Source organism: Saccopteryx leptura, chromosome 4 (assembly GCF_036850995.1).
Source record: "Saccopteryx leptura isolate mSacLep1 chromosome 4, mSacLep1_pri_phased_curated, whole genome shotgun sequence".
Taxonomy (NCBI): Eukaryota; Metazoa; Chordata; class Mammalia; order Chiroptera; family Emballonuridae; genus Saccopteryx; species Saccopteryx leptura.
This window is the reverse complement of record NC_089506.1, coordinates 107,019,881-107,034,873: the sequence shown is the minus strand read 5'-3', so window position 1 is coordinate 107,034,873 and position 14,993 is coordinate 107,019,881. Positions and strand designations below refer to the sequence as shown.

The window sequence follows — 14,993 nt, the reverse complement described above, 5'->3', positions numbered from 1 at the left end:
TCCAAGTATAGGTGATTGTGACCCCTCTTCAGCAGGGTCTTACTCCCCCAGTACTCATTATTCCAAATGTAGGTCTTGAGCATGCAGGTGGCTAGAGGGGGGTTTCTTGGTCAGTGTAATAGCAGAAAAAGAATGAGAGAATTTAGGACATTGCTAAAAAGTGATACTTTATGGGCTATAAATTGGATAATAAGAAAATGAGTATCTAAAAGGGATCTGATTAATAGGAGGGAGAAAGTGGAGAAGTCACTGGAGTGCAAGTCTGGCTGAGTTGAAGGAGCAGTAGCAGGAGTTCTTTGGAGATGATAAATTGAGGAATTGGGAAGCCAAGTTCTCAGCAGGTTATCTGCTTAGATATGGAAGGCATGCACTGCAGCGCTTCTTGAGCGTGGATGTCTGTGTGAAGCACCTGGGGTCTAGTTAAACTAAAGCACTGAGTTGGGGTGGAGCTTTAGATGAGCATTGCTTTAAAACTGTCTGAGGGTGCTGATGCTTCTCTTCGCCACAGACCACACTTTGACTAGTAAGGACCTAGAATGAATGATCTGCTGAGAGACATGAATGTGGGGAGGTAGTCTGTGAACTAGGTGCTGGAGACATTGTGACCACAGAGCTGTGCCTGGATGGAGATCATTAAAGACAGTGATGAGGAGAGAGGATGAGTGAAATGACATAGTTGCGCCTCAGAAGAGCAAGGGTTTTTATAAGAGTTTGTGGAAAGAGGATCTTGAGGTGGTATTGGGAAGTGAAAGACTCAGTAAGTCCGCATCCATGGAGAGTGTTTGAGAGAAAGCAGTTTCTATTTCAGGTCTGAAAAGAGCAGTTTCTTTGTAAGAAAACTGGTTTCAGTTTAAAAAAAAAAGAGTTGTTATAGAAGATCTGCAGTAAAGTTTGCATATCATGTAACAGAATTTAGGGGGACTCAGAAGTTTCAGGGATTTTTGTGGGAATAAGTACATTTTGGACAGTAAGTGAGGGAAATAGAGATGAAGTCAGCTGTTGTCCTAGGGGTTTGGTGAGAAATCAGGGAATTTAGAATTCAGCTGCTTTCTGTGGGGAGCAAGTGTAATAACCTAATGTTATGTGGCAAGATGGCAAGCTTTTAAGTCTAGTTGTCCTATGAGCTAAAGTGGGTACCAGGTTGTCCTGCATTACTCAAGGAACCAGATGTATGAGTGTAAGCGAAAGGGTGTACTGTGAGACACCTGTGGTGGTCTGGTCACTGAAGAACACTGAACATTTTAAGCTTCTTGTGTTTACTTTTACCTCTAAGTGACAACAGATATGTAAGGCTGAGGCAGGTTGAAATGAGCCAGGGCTAAAGAAAGGATAACCATGATAATCTTGATCATATATATTTCCCTAAACCATTCAACCCCACTTTTTCAGTAAAATTGGCATAGAATAAAACAGAGAAGTAAAAGTTGAAGTTGGCTTTTATTTTTTTCCCTAAGAGCATAGATTAAATTATACAGATTTTAAAAATATTGTCAATATTTCACTTTGGGTGAATCCACCAAATTGATATCAAAGCTTAAGACTCCTATCACATTTGTGTCAGTCAAGATCACTTGCTATAATGATATTTATTTGAAGCTTTCTTTACTATTGTGCTTTGAAATTTTCTCTCATAATTTTTCCTCCTTATCTTTGTTTTTAGTTTCAGAAGCCAATAATGATTTGACAGTAGATGATGTGGTTGAAAATCATGTTGCTGACCAACTTCCATCAGATACTACACAAAATGCTATGGATACTGAATTTTCAATGTCTTCTCCAGCCAATTTACTGGAACGACCAACTAATCATACAGAAGCTCTTGGCCATGATCATTTAGGAACCAATGACCTCACTGTTGGTGGATTTTTAGAAAATCATGAGGAGCCAAGAGATAAAGTACAGTGTCCTGAAGAGAATATACCAGCATCTTCACTTAACAAAGGGAAGAAATTAGTGCATTGCAGAAGCCATGAAGAAGTCAACACCGAACTAAAAGCACAAATTATGAAAGAGATTCGAAAGCCAGGGAGAAGTATGTATAATTAGACACAAATCTCAGACTTAATTTCTGTGTGTACTCAGAAAAAGTCAAAATAACTAAATGTGTGTATCTGATTATAGATCAGTCTTGAACAATATATAAGCTATGTGAAATTTCATTTTTTTAAAAAGATTTTATTTACTGATTGATTTTAGAGAGAGAAGAAGGGAGAAAAAGAGAAACATTAATTGAGAAAGAGAAACATTAATTTTTTGTTCCACTCATTTATTCATTATTCATTCACTGGTTGACTCCTGTATGTACCCTGACCTGGGATTGAATTTACAACTCTGGTGTATAGAGATTATGCTCCAAACAACTGAGTTACCCAGCCAGAGCTGAAATTTGGTTCGTTCAGCTGACAAATATCTACTATAGTACTGTGCTAGGTATGGTAAGCAGAAGAGCACAGGAAGAACACACAAATAAGTTACACATAATACCTACCATGACAGGAACCGGTAGTCTTGAATATTCTTCTAGCCAGCAACTGAAATTTTCATGTAGCAGCAAACCCAGAAAGATGAAATAACTTTTCAAGTTCTCGACATAGTGCCTGCCACTGTGTTTAACATTTAAACTATCATGGTATCCCAGGAATGTGTTTTGATAAAAAAAACCCTGAAGTTATGAAAGCTATCTATTACCTGAATACTTAAAAACTGGGACAAAATCTCAGCATGACTGGCATGCATGCAGAAGGTGTTCATAGACCACCTGCTGTGAGGGTCCAGAGTGGGGAAGACACAGTCCTTGCCACCTAGGATCTTAGAATATTTTGCAGAGTTCTATGTGAAAACTTGAAACTGAAATAGCACTTTTAATCTGTTTTATTTTTTCCTCCACATCCCTCCACCCCTATACCCCATCGCTCCTTGTTAGCTGGAGTTTAGAATTTAAATTATAAGGGTGGATTTTATTTCCTTTTTATTGAATTTATTGGGGGACACTAGTTAATAAGTATACAGGTTTCAGGCACACAGTTCTCCAGCACATTTTCTGTACACTGTACTGTGTGTTCACCACCCCAAAGCAAGCCTGTGCCCCTCACCATTTATCCCTCCATATACTCCTCCACCCCCAGGAATGGAGATTTGTAAAGGGCACCTGCTTCTTCCTTTTCAGTGGCACTACCAAAAAGCTGTTTATTCACTCTTCTAAGCTTTGATAACCTTAATGGGAACTTTTACCAAAAAAGCAGGGTTTGACAAGTTATTTTCTCTTTGTTGGTGTGTGATGAAATGTATGTATTATAAAATCTTCAGTGGGCAGTGAAAATTTCATGTAGAATATTTATGTTTTTGTCTTAATATGTCTTGTAAATTGCAATAGAAAAATATTGAATAAGAGTACAAAGGAAAGCCACTTAATTTTTTCTTTTTGTTTCTCGTTTTTAAGAATATGAAAGGATCTTCACTTTACTGAAGCATGTGCAAGGCAGTTTACAAACAAGGCTAATATTTTTACAAAATGTCATTAAAGAAGCATCAAGGTAAATAATCTGTTGAACATTGTATCCGAATTTTAACAGTATCTGTTGTGTTATACATGTATATCATACATATAAGCACTTCTCTTTTAAGTTATTGAAAGAAGTTCAATTAAAAAACAGCCACACAAAAATTCTTTGGAAATTGAACCTTTTCTTCTTAGAAATTAGATATTAGCATAATTCTCTTTTTTCCTCCTCTGTGGCTTTTGGTATCTTTATATTTTATTGCCTTTAATTTTTCTCCTTGTATATTTGGACTACCATTAATATTAATCAGTGTTTAGAAATAATATTGAAAGGCAATATTTTAATGAATTTTATTTGTATGTGGGAAAACACGTTATTAAGGGGATCTGAGTTGGACAAATGGGCCTTATTCTGATTGTTTCAGTAGCTCAGGATTATGTACGGTAGTACAAGGAATATGGGTCAAGATTGTAAGTGGTAACTCCACAGTGTGATCAATTGGAAAGCATAGGTTTATGTGTTTAGTTAATACAAAAATTATTATTATTTTTTTCTTTAAGACTATTAGTATTGTCTGACCTTCCAAATACACCCATTCTTTAATTAGTCCTCCAGTTTCTTCCATGCTACACTTAAAGTTTATTCTAGATTGAGCAGTTGAGTGTGTGTGTGTGTGTGTGAGAGAGAGAGAGAGAGAGAGTGTCAGGGTAGGGCATAGGCCACTTTGAAGGTGCAAGATAAGGCAGTAACTTTTCATATTATTTTTTTGAGTATTCAACCTGTTCTCTTTATGTAACATTCTGTTGGCTCAAACATCATCATGGGTACCGCTGTGTTCCTTGTGCCTGCACTCTACTTCTGCCACCTTTTAAAACATCGATTTGCAACTGGTGTGCTGCAAGAATTTTTGAAACATGCAGTACCTGACTATTTAGTCAGGGGCACTGATCTCCTTTCCCTTAGATCCTCAAATAAAAAAATGACAACAGGCAACACAATAATAGCTGTTCAATGAATCAAAATTATACCTTTTTTTTTGTCATATTGGCAAAATATTTTTTTGGTGTGCTGTAGAATTTTAGTTTATGTGTGCCATGAAATGACAAAGGTTGAAAATCATTGTTTTAGAGAGTTGTGTGTAATATTATGGTGGTTACAAGTAGAGAGGAAGTGAGTATAGATTAGGCAGTGTTTTTGTGATATTCTAAAAAGCATCAGCAGTATTGGTACTTACGCAGATGAATGCAACTTTAGTGTACTATATTATTGAAAAGAATTTTAAATTACAACTTGAACTATTTGCTATGTTCTGTACTAAAGATGTCTATGCTTGATTTTCTAGCTTTCATATTGTAACAGTAGAACACCGTGGTTTTAAGTGTTACTGCCCAGCTTTCATTGCATCTAATACTCCAGGAGGGATTGTATTTGTACTGTGTTTACATTCCTTTTCACATTCACCTTTCAAAGAGCATGAGAAGCTTTCAAGAGACGTTGCTTTGGGAGCCCTAACTTTGCTGGAATATTAGTAAACCTTGTATATATTAGGTTGTTTTTCCTTCTTTTTGATTGTGGAATAACCTCATTCTCATTGTATTTAGGCCTGGGTTATTTGTTCTAGGAACAAACTATAATAATGTGCTGATAAAAATAATTTACTAGTCTTCCAGAAGGTTTTATATATCATAAAGTTGATTTTTAATTTTTATTTCACTTTGAGAAACCATCCCAAGGCAGTTTCTCCCTTTTAGAAAAACTAAAACTTACTGCTATAAATCTTTATGCATTAAAAAGAAATTGAGAGTGCTGTTATTTTTTTATACAGGTTTAAAAAACGAATGCTAATAGAACAACTGGAGAACTTCTTGGATGAAATTCATCGAAGAGCCAATCAGATCAACCATATTAATAGCAATTAAAAGAAAACAGAATGTGGCCACTTATTTCAGTATATCTTCTCCAAATACAAAGTAAATACAAGACTGTTGTGATTTTGCATTCATTTTTTGACATGCATTGTTGGCTATTTGAAATACTAAGAGCAAGTCTACAGATCCTTTTCTCATCATTTTACAGTGACCTTTCTTCATTTTGGTTTATTTTTGTAATGTGAAAAGTACCACTCTAAAAAACATTTTTATTTAACAAACTAAAAATATTCCTCCAAATCTCTTGCTTGTCATTGACTCTTGCGTATCAATTTCCCTCAGGTTCTATTTTCTTAAACCAACCTTTAAATTGTCACCTCTGTTAAGGTTGAACTTTGCCAAAAAAAATAAAGAAGAAGTTACTTTGTAATTTTTGGGGAAAAAAGCACATACATTAAAACTAGGTAATGTTTTGTATATACAGTTATTTTGGATATATTATTGTAAGTTGTACAAATGTATTTTGAAAAATATTTAAGAAAAGCACTTTTGTTATTCCATCAATAAATGCTCTATTTTACTCTTGTGTGGTTTAGGAAATAATCACATTTAAAGTAGTCATTTAAAACCCTCTTAAGATAATTGAATTTTAAAAGTTTTGCTTTTAGCATTGGAAAAGTACACCACTTGAAGTTCTTATTTGTTAAATCTAACTAATTACATGGTACGTAATCTGCATTGTCTTTTTACTATATGTTCTTAGTTTTTGTTGGTCACACCAACGTGCTCTCAGCTCTGCCTAAATAATGGGAACAACAATATTTGTAGCAAATAGGCAGATACTTTAAAAGCTGTTTAAAAAGCAGACACTTTTGGACGTTACTGGTTTTCTTACTTCCCTTCAACATCTTTTCCTTCATCACTAAGATTGTGGATGGCTCTTAAGTTGAAACTGTTAGAGAGTTGAAAGTTTGGGGCACATCACATAACTCTGAAATAGCTAGCGTCTAGCAGCTCGATGCTGTGCTTACAGAAGTCCCATAACAAGTTGGGGCGTCAAGGAGGATCTTTCTTCTGCTCTGCTGTTCTCACACTTAACCTCTCCATTTTATTCAGAAGCTAAATGGAAAGGAAACACATTTAAGATGACTATTTATTTTGCATTACTCCCGATTACCTGGGACAAGGAAAAACCAACGCTATTCATTGTCCACCCTCAGTAAGATGGCCTCGTGTGTCCTTACGGAGAACATGACCCTATGACCTGACTCTCACCATTCAAATATCACTGCTGTGCCTTGTAGTGCTATTGGGTAACCAGTAGAAAAAGAAGATTAAATGTTAGATTCAGTGGGTGAAATACATTTATAAAATTATAGTATAATTGAAGTATTTTTAGGTTCATAACATTTGAAAATCACATACCTTTATCTTTTTACACTTTAGCAGAACACTTTTTAAATTTCAAGGGTATATAGCAAAATGAAATTGTAACTTTTTATGAAGAAAAGCATAGATGGAAGAGGAGAACATGTTTGAGATCTGTTCATTTTAGTCTAGAGGATTTGAAACTCTCCCAATACTGAAGACAAGCCCTGTCAAGAAAAAGAAGCATATATAATGTTATATAGTATTTTCATATGCAGTTCTTTAAACCTTTTATTACCTCTACCAAATACCTTTAAGTAAAGCAGGCTATAGATGAAATTATTAAGGTAATTACCTACAGTCACATTGCTAAATTTCAGCAAGAGCTACACAAAGTCCAGAATATATTTCCTGGTCTTAAATTATGTATATTTAGGTTGTGAGATTAATGGAAACAATTAAAAGTTATTCAGATAAAAGTTCATGCTTAGGTATATTTAGGAAAGGGATTTATTCTATTCTAATAATTAGCAGACTTCCTTATCAAAAAATTCTTATTTCCATTAATCTTTTAGACCCTTGACCTTTAATCCATTTGGGGGGATGAACCCTAGAGGGAGTTGGGAAGAAGCAGTGTTTGTTCAGTCTCTTAAGAAGTCCCTAATCTGCCACCATACTCGACACCCTCATCCTAGTCACAAGGTTTGAAACCCATTGAAACTCAAGTTTAATATTCCATCTGTATCGGGTTTTCTGCATTTTAAGAAACTGGGCATATTAGTTCAATTAGTGAAATACTATAGAATTCTTGTAAGCAAAGAGGAAGGGTAGTATATTTGAAGGGAATATGTCTTTTAGGCCCTTTAGATCACTGGATGACCTTAGGCTGGATAAATGATATATTCAACAGTTAAATCTTGAGATTAAGATAGTTTTTCTTAATGGTCTCATGTGTCCCATTTCTCGATTAAGTCACTATTTGCCCTTATTAGTAAGATTGATCAGTTTGATGTACTGAAGGCTGAGATTTCATTTTTATCTCTTCAATACCCCTGCTGACAGAAGTGTCCACTTTGTATATGTGGGCAAGTACCTCCCAGAAAGAGGGGTATATTAATTTACAGGGACTGTATTTAGATGTGCGGTGGATCATGGCACTGGTTTTGGATTAACCTTATATTTTTATTCTCTACCATTGAAATAATGATGTGTCCTTTACTACTACAAAGATTTGACATTTTATGCAGTTGAATTTCAAAAATGAAACTTTTGTCATCAACCTTTATTGACTATCAGCTTTTGACAATGACCTTTCTGTTCAAATTTAGACCTATTTCTTGAGGGGGAGTGGAAGCTGTCCTTTTTTCCATCTTTCATTTTTGACATGTATCCTTTCTAAGAGAGGGCTCCTGTTGCCTGTTCTGAGGGATATGTGACATTTTCATCTAATATTTATGGGGTTAGGATGATTACTAGCAGGGCATAGTCTGTTGGTGGACCTTTTCTTCCCGAATACTAAAATATCAATAGATTATTTTCTAGTGAATGGTCATTTTCATTCTTTTGTCACAAAAGTGTTCCTTTGATTTCTAGCACAAGTTAAAGCAGTATGCAAATGATTCTCAGATAAAATGATGTTGACAGTATTTCCTTAACAATTTGTGTAAAGCCTATGCATAATTTTCATTATTCTAACTTTTGACTTTTTCTCTCCATAAATAAAAATAATGCCTGATGCTTAGTTAAAGTAGATCCACTTTTGCTTGATTTTATTAGTCTTGTTCCATCCTATTTCCTTTTAACACATTGTGTAGACTTGCCAACAACTCTTTACTGAGAATCTCTTCTTCCAAGGCTGATAAATAATTGTCAGAGGGGGATGGGGAACATTAGAGGCATAATTTGAAAACTTTGTTCAATGTTCTTGATGCTAAAGGACTCCTGCTTGTCCTGATGTGCTAAGGATTTTCCTGTACCATTACCATTTTTTTGGATTAAGATGAAATTGTATAGTGGGCATTAAAATGACAAGGGCAAACATTTGATTTTTGTATAATTTCAGCAAGCTTGAAAAAGATCAACAGAAAGACTAGAAGTCCAAATGCATTTACTAGACGTTTAGGGTTGCTGAGAGTCCGAGGACTTCTTGGATCCTCTAGGGGCCTGAAGGAACTATCTTATCCTATAGTGACAACAAAGCTCAGCAACAACTGGAAAAAGTCTAGAGTCACCATTTTACTTTTATGATAATTCTAAGTCTCCCCTGAATTTTAAAATTTACATCAACTGCAAATGAGCTGAGAGAGAAGGGGGGAAACCCCCTGAGGATATTTGTTTCCCTTTAGTTATGAAATGGCCCCTTTCTTGGGATATACAACACAGCAACGGGGAAGCTTCTGAAGCAGCGCAGAAACCAGCTGGTGTGAATGCTCCCAGGCAGCAGGGGACATAGGAGCCCTTGTTGCTAAAGAGATGCTGATAAATACTGAATTCTATCAAAAAAGACTTTAATACCTGTGTTGCATTCTCTCAGGAAAAAGATGAATGGCCGATCTACTTTAAAAATAGGAATCCGGGACCTTTTTAGTAACAGTAGAGCTGCAGGAAAGATAGAAGAATCCCATTGCATTTTGTATTCATTTGAAGAAAGTCACTACTAAAATTGGATATGAAGTCAGTTATTTCCCTGATTTTTGAAGAATTAAATCATCCTAATAATTTCATTTAGAGTTATGATGGCATGAAATGGTGAAATTATAGAGAAAAGATACCACTTAGTGAAACCTGTCTTATTTTTTAAATATTCCATGGAATATTTTAGTGGAGGTAATTTTCAGAATGACTACTCCTTGTTTATGGGGATGATGGTACACATCTTTTTCTAAATGGATATCTTTTCCACCATCATTTTTCAACTCTGTACCACATCTGGACTTGGGGTTTTCAGAGGAAGTTTTAGAATTGTGAAGACTGAACTAGCTAAATCTAGCAAAGTAGATACAGGCAGCAGTGGGACTATCTGGGTAGTTGAGCTCCCCTTAGCAACATACCTGTGGCTGCAGATGCCTTGGTGCCGTCTTCTGAAACCTCAATCTTGGCTTTGTGGGTCGCTTCAGAAACATAAAAGCCATCTTGGCCTAATACTAGGAAATAAAAATGTGAATTGCTTATTGAATTTTTGATGCATTTGGTTTAGGGATTTGAGTACATTTTTAAAGAATGCATGGTACTTAGTCTTAATGTTGCTTACTATACACCTAGAAAGAGCTTATTTGAAAATTCTGAAGGTGCAGCCTGGCCGTGGTGGTGCAGTGGATAAAGTGTCGACCTGAAATGCTGAGGTCTCCAGTTTAAAACCCCAGGCTTGCCTGGTCAAAGCACGTATGGGAGTTGATGCTTCCTGCTCCTCCCTCCCTATCTCTTTCTCTTTCCTCTCTAAAATGAATAAATAAAATCTTTAAAAACAAATTCTTAAGGTGCAATATTTTATGCAACTTTCAAAACCTTTATCTAAAAATCTCAAATATTCAGAACTGTTCCTCATTTTTCAAGTTATTTTCAAAACTTTCTAGTTAATATTTACATCTTTTCATCAGCCAATATTTCTAAAATTCGATGATAAAAGAATTACTGGAATATGTGTTATAGTGCACACTCTGGGGCCCAGGAATCTGCATTTTTCAGCAAGCTGAGATGAGGTCCCTTGAATGCTGTCTCTTGGACTGCATTTTAAGAGCCACTTTTAAATGACGGAGTGGCAGGTTTGTACTCTCGGCTTTAAAAGGCATTTTTCCATGTATTGAGATGTGCCTAAGGCTGCAGGACTACGTTCTGTACACTGAGGTATATCAGCTCTGCAATTCACTTGCCTTGTGGGCTAGAATCTGCAAAAAATTAAGGAGTTGGAACTGTAATAGTTGTATGCTAAGTTTCAAAGGTAAACCCAGGGATATGTTCAATTAGGGGAATTAACAGATTTTTGTAATCTAAACCATTGATCATTTTTAAACCCCACCATGAAATATTACCTGATGACACAATAAAGAATGAAAATTAAGAATCTTTAGAATGAGAGGAAACTAGAAATTATTCTGTTCAGCCCTTTGATTTTAGAGTGAGCTGTTGTCATCTGAGGTCACACACTTGATACTTAAAATTGGGCACATGCAGGTTTTCTGACAGTGCAGTGCCCATTTCTACTGACCCCTACATGCAAACAGGATCAACTTTCAAGAAGTATCCTGGTCAACTCCAGCATGCCACTGGTAAGGCATCTGTGGTATGAGTCTTAATTGTTGGATGTATATGCATTTTGAGGAGGTTTCTTTGTTTCATTTTAGACTAATATTTAAATTGTCTTTGCATTCTTGTGCACATACCAGGAGACAACAATGAATGTCATGAGAGAATAAAACCAGCCCACAGTACAGAATCGGCACATTTCATCCACCTTGTAAATCAGGCATACAAGGGAAATTATGACTTGGCTGAATTCTCTGTAAGGAAGTCACTTTCCAACATCAGTGGAGGGGAACAGACAGGGCCAGGGAAAGGGAAAGAAATCAATGGAAATATCTACCTTGCATTCCTTTCCCTAAAACCAGTGAAGAATTTGGTTATTTGAATAGTTGGTCTTTTTCTGCAGGATCTTTTTTTTTTTTTTTTAAAAAGAGACATTCTCTATAATAATTATGGATAGTAAATGGTTCATTGGTGACCATGAGGTTTTACTGATCTGGGACTTCATTGCTATCTGGTATGATATCTGAACATTTTAAATAAATGTTAATGAAATGGAGCAGAGGTTTAATTTATCAGCTAAAATACAGTAAATTTGTATGAGTTCAGGCTCCTTGACACAATGTGCGAGATGGGGCCACCTGGTATGAATGACTCTTCAGTTATATGTACTTAGTTATATTGATTCCTCGAGACTGCAACTGAAGAGTTCCATTTTAATAGCTTTACTCCATCACACTACAGGAATGGTCCATTAATTGACATTTACATGTTTGCACGGCCATTAGCCAAGACCTATAGTCCATCAGGCCCCACCCTCTGCACTTAAATTTTCTCTCTGGTAAAAGTTAACATTAGTGATCAAAGTAAGAAGTGAGGAGTCATCTGTGGGTTTGTGTTTTTCTTCATGCTTGATCTTGTATTACAGACACCCATATGCTTGCTTTTGTTAAGCAGTTATTGAAATGTTATGCAGCTAATGAGACCAACCTAGAAGAGGTTGAGCACAAAGGGATTCTCCTGGCTTTGGGTTTATCCTCTCCTGCAGTGTTAGCAGCTTCTTAGTGCCATTGAGGTCATACAATCTGTTTCCCCAAAGTTTGTTCCCAAGATTGTTTGTAGGTGCTACTCTGTAACAGGGTTCTGGTTTATTAAAATGGGAAATGCAGGTTGAGCAGTTTTGTGCTTTTGTTTTTAGCAGTGGACTTCTTAAAGCCACTAACTTGCTTATGTTCATAGTGAATCCTATAGGAGAACTATAATAGGTAGGGTTGAATTCTGGAATCAACCACATCATCCCTTTTCTCCAAATTTACCAGATTAGTATTCTGAAGAACATACTTTGGGAAACTAGCCCGCCATAAACCCCTTTGCTCCTATATTACATTTAAATATCAAAAGTAAGAGAAGAGGATAAGTTTCTTCCTTTCTCTCATGGCATAATCTCCACTCTTCTTCCATAGCATCTTCTAACATGTTTACATATTAACCTTGCTTTTTAGATCATTAGCTCTTAGGAAACAGAAGCTGTCTTAGTCATTTTAAATACTTTGTACTTCCCTCAACTAGTGTAATAATACTTGTGTGTAGTAAATGTTGGACGAATGACTATTAGACACTCTTCACATAGACGTTTGTTTCATTTCCCCATTAAAATAGCCTTCATGTTCTTTAATCTGATTTCACTTGTAAGGAAATACTGTGACTGTAGAATCACGGGGGCACAGAACAGAATGACTCTGGTGAGTCTCATCCAAACGATTGTTTCAATGGCCCTCCCCCTTTGTTAGTGGAGACCACCATTCTTCCTGTGTGGTTGGTCATACTCTCAAAAGGTTAAAGAGTCTTTTTAATGACATTGTGTAAACACAAGATTGCAAAATGTAAATCAGTGTCTCAACATTTGACCCTCAGCCTCTCGTAAAGCAGGGTAAACATTCGCTAGGTCTTTTGTCTTTAAATTATTATTACTTACTATTGGCAAACTTAGTGTCTTTTTAGAAAGTTATTGCCAGAATTTGCTTCTACTTAATTTTCTCATCTTTTTAATTGTAAAAAGTTGTAAAAAACGGAGAGTGTGTGTCACATAGCACCTAACCCAGGATATAGAGAGTGCTATATAGAAGCTGAAATGGCTCCAAATCGAGGCCGTAGTTAGTTGGTTTCTCCATTTTTCTCTAGTCCACTTCTCACACCTTTCTTTCTTTCCGGCCCCCCCAGCTTTATTGAGATAGGACTGACATATAACTTTGTGTAAGTTTAAGGTCTACAATATAACGATTTGATAAATTTATACATTGTGAAATGATTACCACAATAAGATTAGTTAACACATTTATCACCTCACATAGTTACAATTTTCTTGTGTATTACCTTTGAAAGTCTTCTCTCTCAGCACCTTTCAAGTATACAGTATATAGTTGCCATGCTACACATTACATCCCCAGAACCTATAATTGAGAGTCTGTACCCTTTGTTCACCTTTGCCCATTTCCTACTCCCTTCCCCTGCCCCTGGCAAATACCAATCTACTTTCTGTTTCTATGAGTTTAGTATTTTTGTTTGTTTTTTATAGATTCCACATATAAATGACATACAGTATTTTTCTTTTTCCTCTGACTTATTTCACTTAGCATAATGCCCTTAAAGTTTTTCCATGTTGTTACAAGTGGCAGGATTTTCTTCTTTCTTATGGCTGAATTACATATATATCATCATCATATATATATGATGATGATATATATGATATGTGTGTATATGTACCACAACTTCTCCATCCATTCATCTGTCAATGAACACTTAGGTTTTTTCCATGTCTTGGCTACTGAAATAATGCTGCTATGAAGATAGGGGTGCAGTTATCTCTTTGAGATAGTGATTTCATTTCCTTTGTATGTATATACCCAGAAGTGGAATTGCTGGGTCATATGGTAGTTCTATTTTTAATTTTTTGAGGAACCTCCACACTGTTTTCAATAGTAGTTGCACTGATTTACATTCCCATCAACAATGTACAAGTGTTTCCTTTACCTCCTCGCCAGCATTTGTTACCTCTTGTCTTTTTGATAATAGACACTCTAACAGGTCCGAGGTGATGTCTCATTGTGGTTTTGATTTTCATTTCACTGATGATTAGTGATACTGAGTACCTTTTTATATACCTGTTGGCCACTTGATTATATTCTTTGGAAAAATGTCTATGCAAATCCTTTGCTTATTTTTTAATAGGATGATTATTATTATTTGCTATGGAGCTGTATACATTTCATATATATTTTGGATATTAACCCCTTAACAGACTGATGTGGTTTCCAAATACTGTCTACCATTCTATAAATTGTCTTTTCATTTTATCAGTTGTTTCTTTTGCTTGCTGTGAAGAAGCTTTCGGTTTGATGTACTCCTACTTGTTTATTTTTGTGTTTGTTCTTTCTGGTTTTGGTGTCATATCTAAAAAATCATTGCCAAGACCAATTTCAAGGAACTTTTTCCAAATGTTTTCTTCTAGAAGTTTTTATGGTTTCAGAAATTTAAGACTTTAATCCATTTTGAGTTCATTTGAGTGGTGTAAGATAGGGATCTAGTTTCATTTTTCTTGCTTATGAATATCTAGTTTTCCCAACACCATTTATTGAAGAGACTATCTTTCCCCATTGAGTATTCTTGGCTCCTTTGTCAAATATTCATTGACTGTATGTGTATGGATTTATATCTGAGGTCTTGGTTCTATTCCTTTCATCTATATGTATGTTTTTATGCCAGTACCATACTGTTTTGATTACTATAACTTTGTAATATACATTGAAATCAAGAAGTGTGGTGCCTCCAACTTTGTTTTTTCTTAAGATCGCTTTGGCTATTCAGGGTCTTTTGTGGTTCATACAAATTTTAGGGTTGTTTTTCAATTTCTGTGAAAAATGTCATTGGAATTTTGATGGGAATTTATTGAATCTGAGAGTTGGTTTGATATAGACAGATAATCTTCCAATTCATGAACAGGAGATCTTTTCATTTATTT

The 14,993-nt window shown here is 35.6% G+C and overlaps 2 protein-coding genes across 4 annotated transcripts in view; one reads left to right on the top strand and one right to left on the bottom strand.

The window, feature by feature from the left end:
* The window catches only part of INTS6 (integrator complex subunit 6), an 89,460-nt gene extending 83,536 nt beyond the window's left edge, over positions 1-5,924 (top strand). For both annotated transcript variants that reach the window (XM_066380934.1, XM_066380935.1), the window contains 3 exons: positions 1,661-2,032; positions 3,440-3,533; positions 5,326-5,924. In XM_066380934.1, coding sequence (XP_066237031.1) covers positions 1,661-2,032; positions 3,440-3,533; positions 5,326-5,419 — 560 coding nt within the window. In that variant the 3' untranslated portion in view covers positions 5,420-5,924. The remainder of the gene's footprint in view (positions 1-1,660; positions 2,033-3,439; positions 3,534-5,325) is intronic.
* SERPINE3 (serpin family E member 3) overlaps positions 5,516-14,993 on the bottom strand; it is a 41,169-nt gene continuing 31,691 nt past the window's right edge. Inside the window, exons 7-9 of one of the 2 annotated variants that reach the window (XM_066380936.1) lie at positions 9,787-9,879; positions 9,251-9,334; positions 5,516-6,963 (exon numbers count right to left, since the gene is read on the bottom strand). In XM_066380936.1, the coding sequence (XP_066237033.1) occupies positions 6,920-6,963; positions 9,251-9,334; positions 9,787-9,879 (221 nt within the window). In that variant the 3' untranslated portion in view covers positions 5,516-6,919. The remainder of the gene's footprint in view (positions 6,964-9,250; positions 9,335-9,786; positions 9,880-14,993) is intronic. The other variant, XM_066380937.1, reaches the window with a different exon arrangement.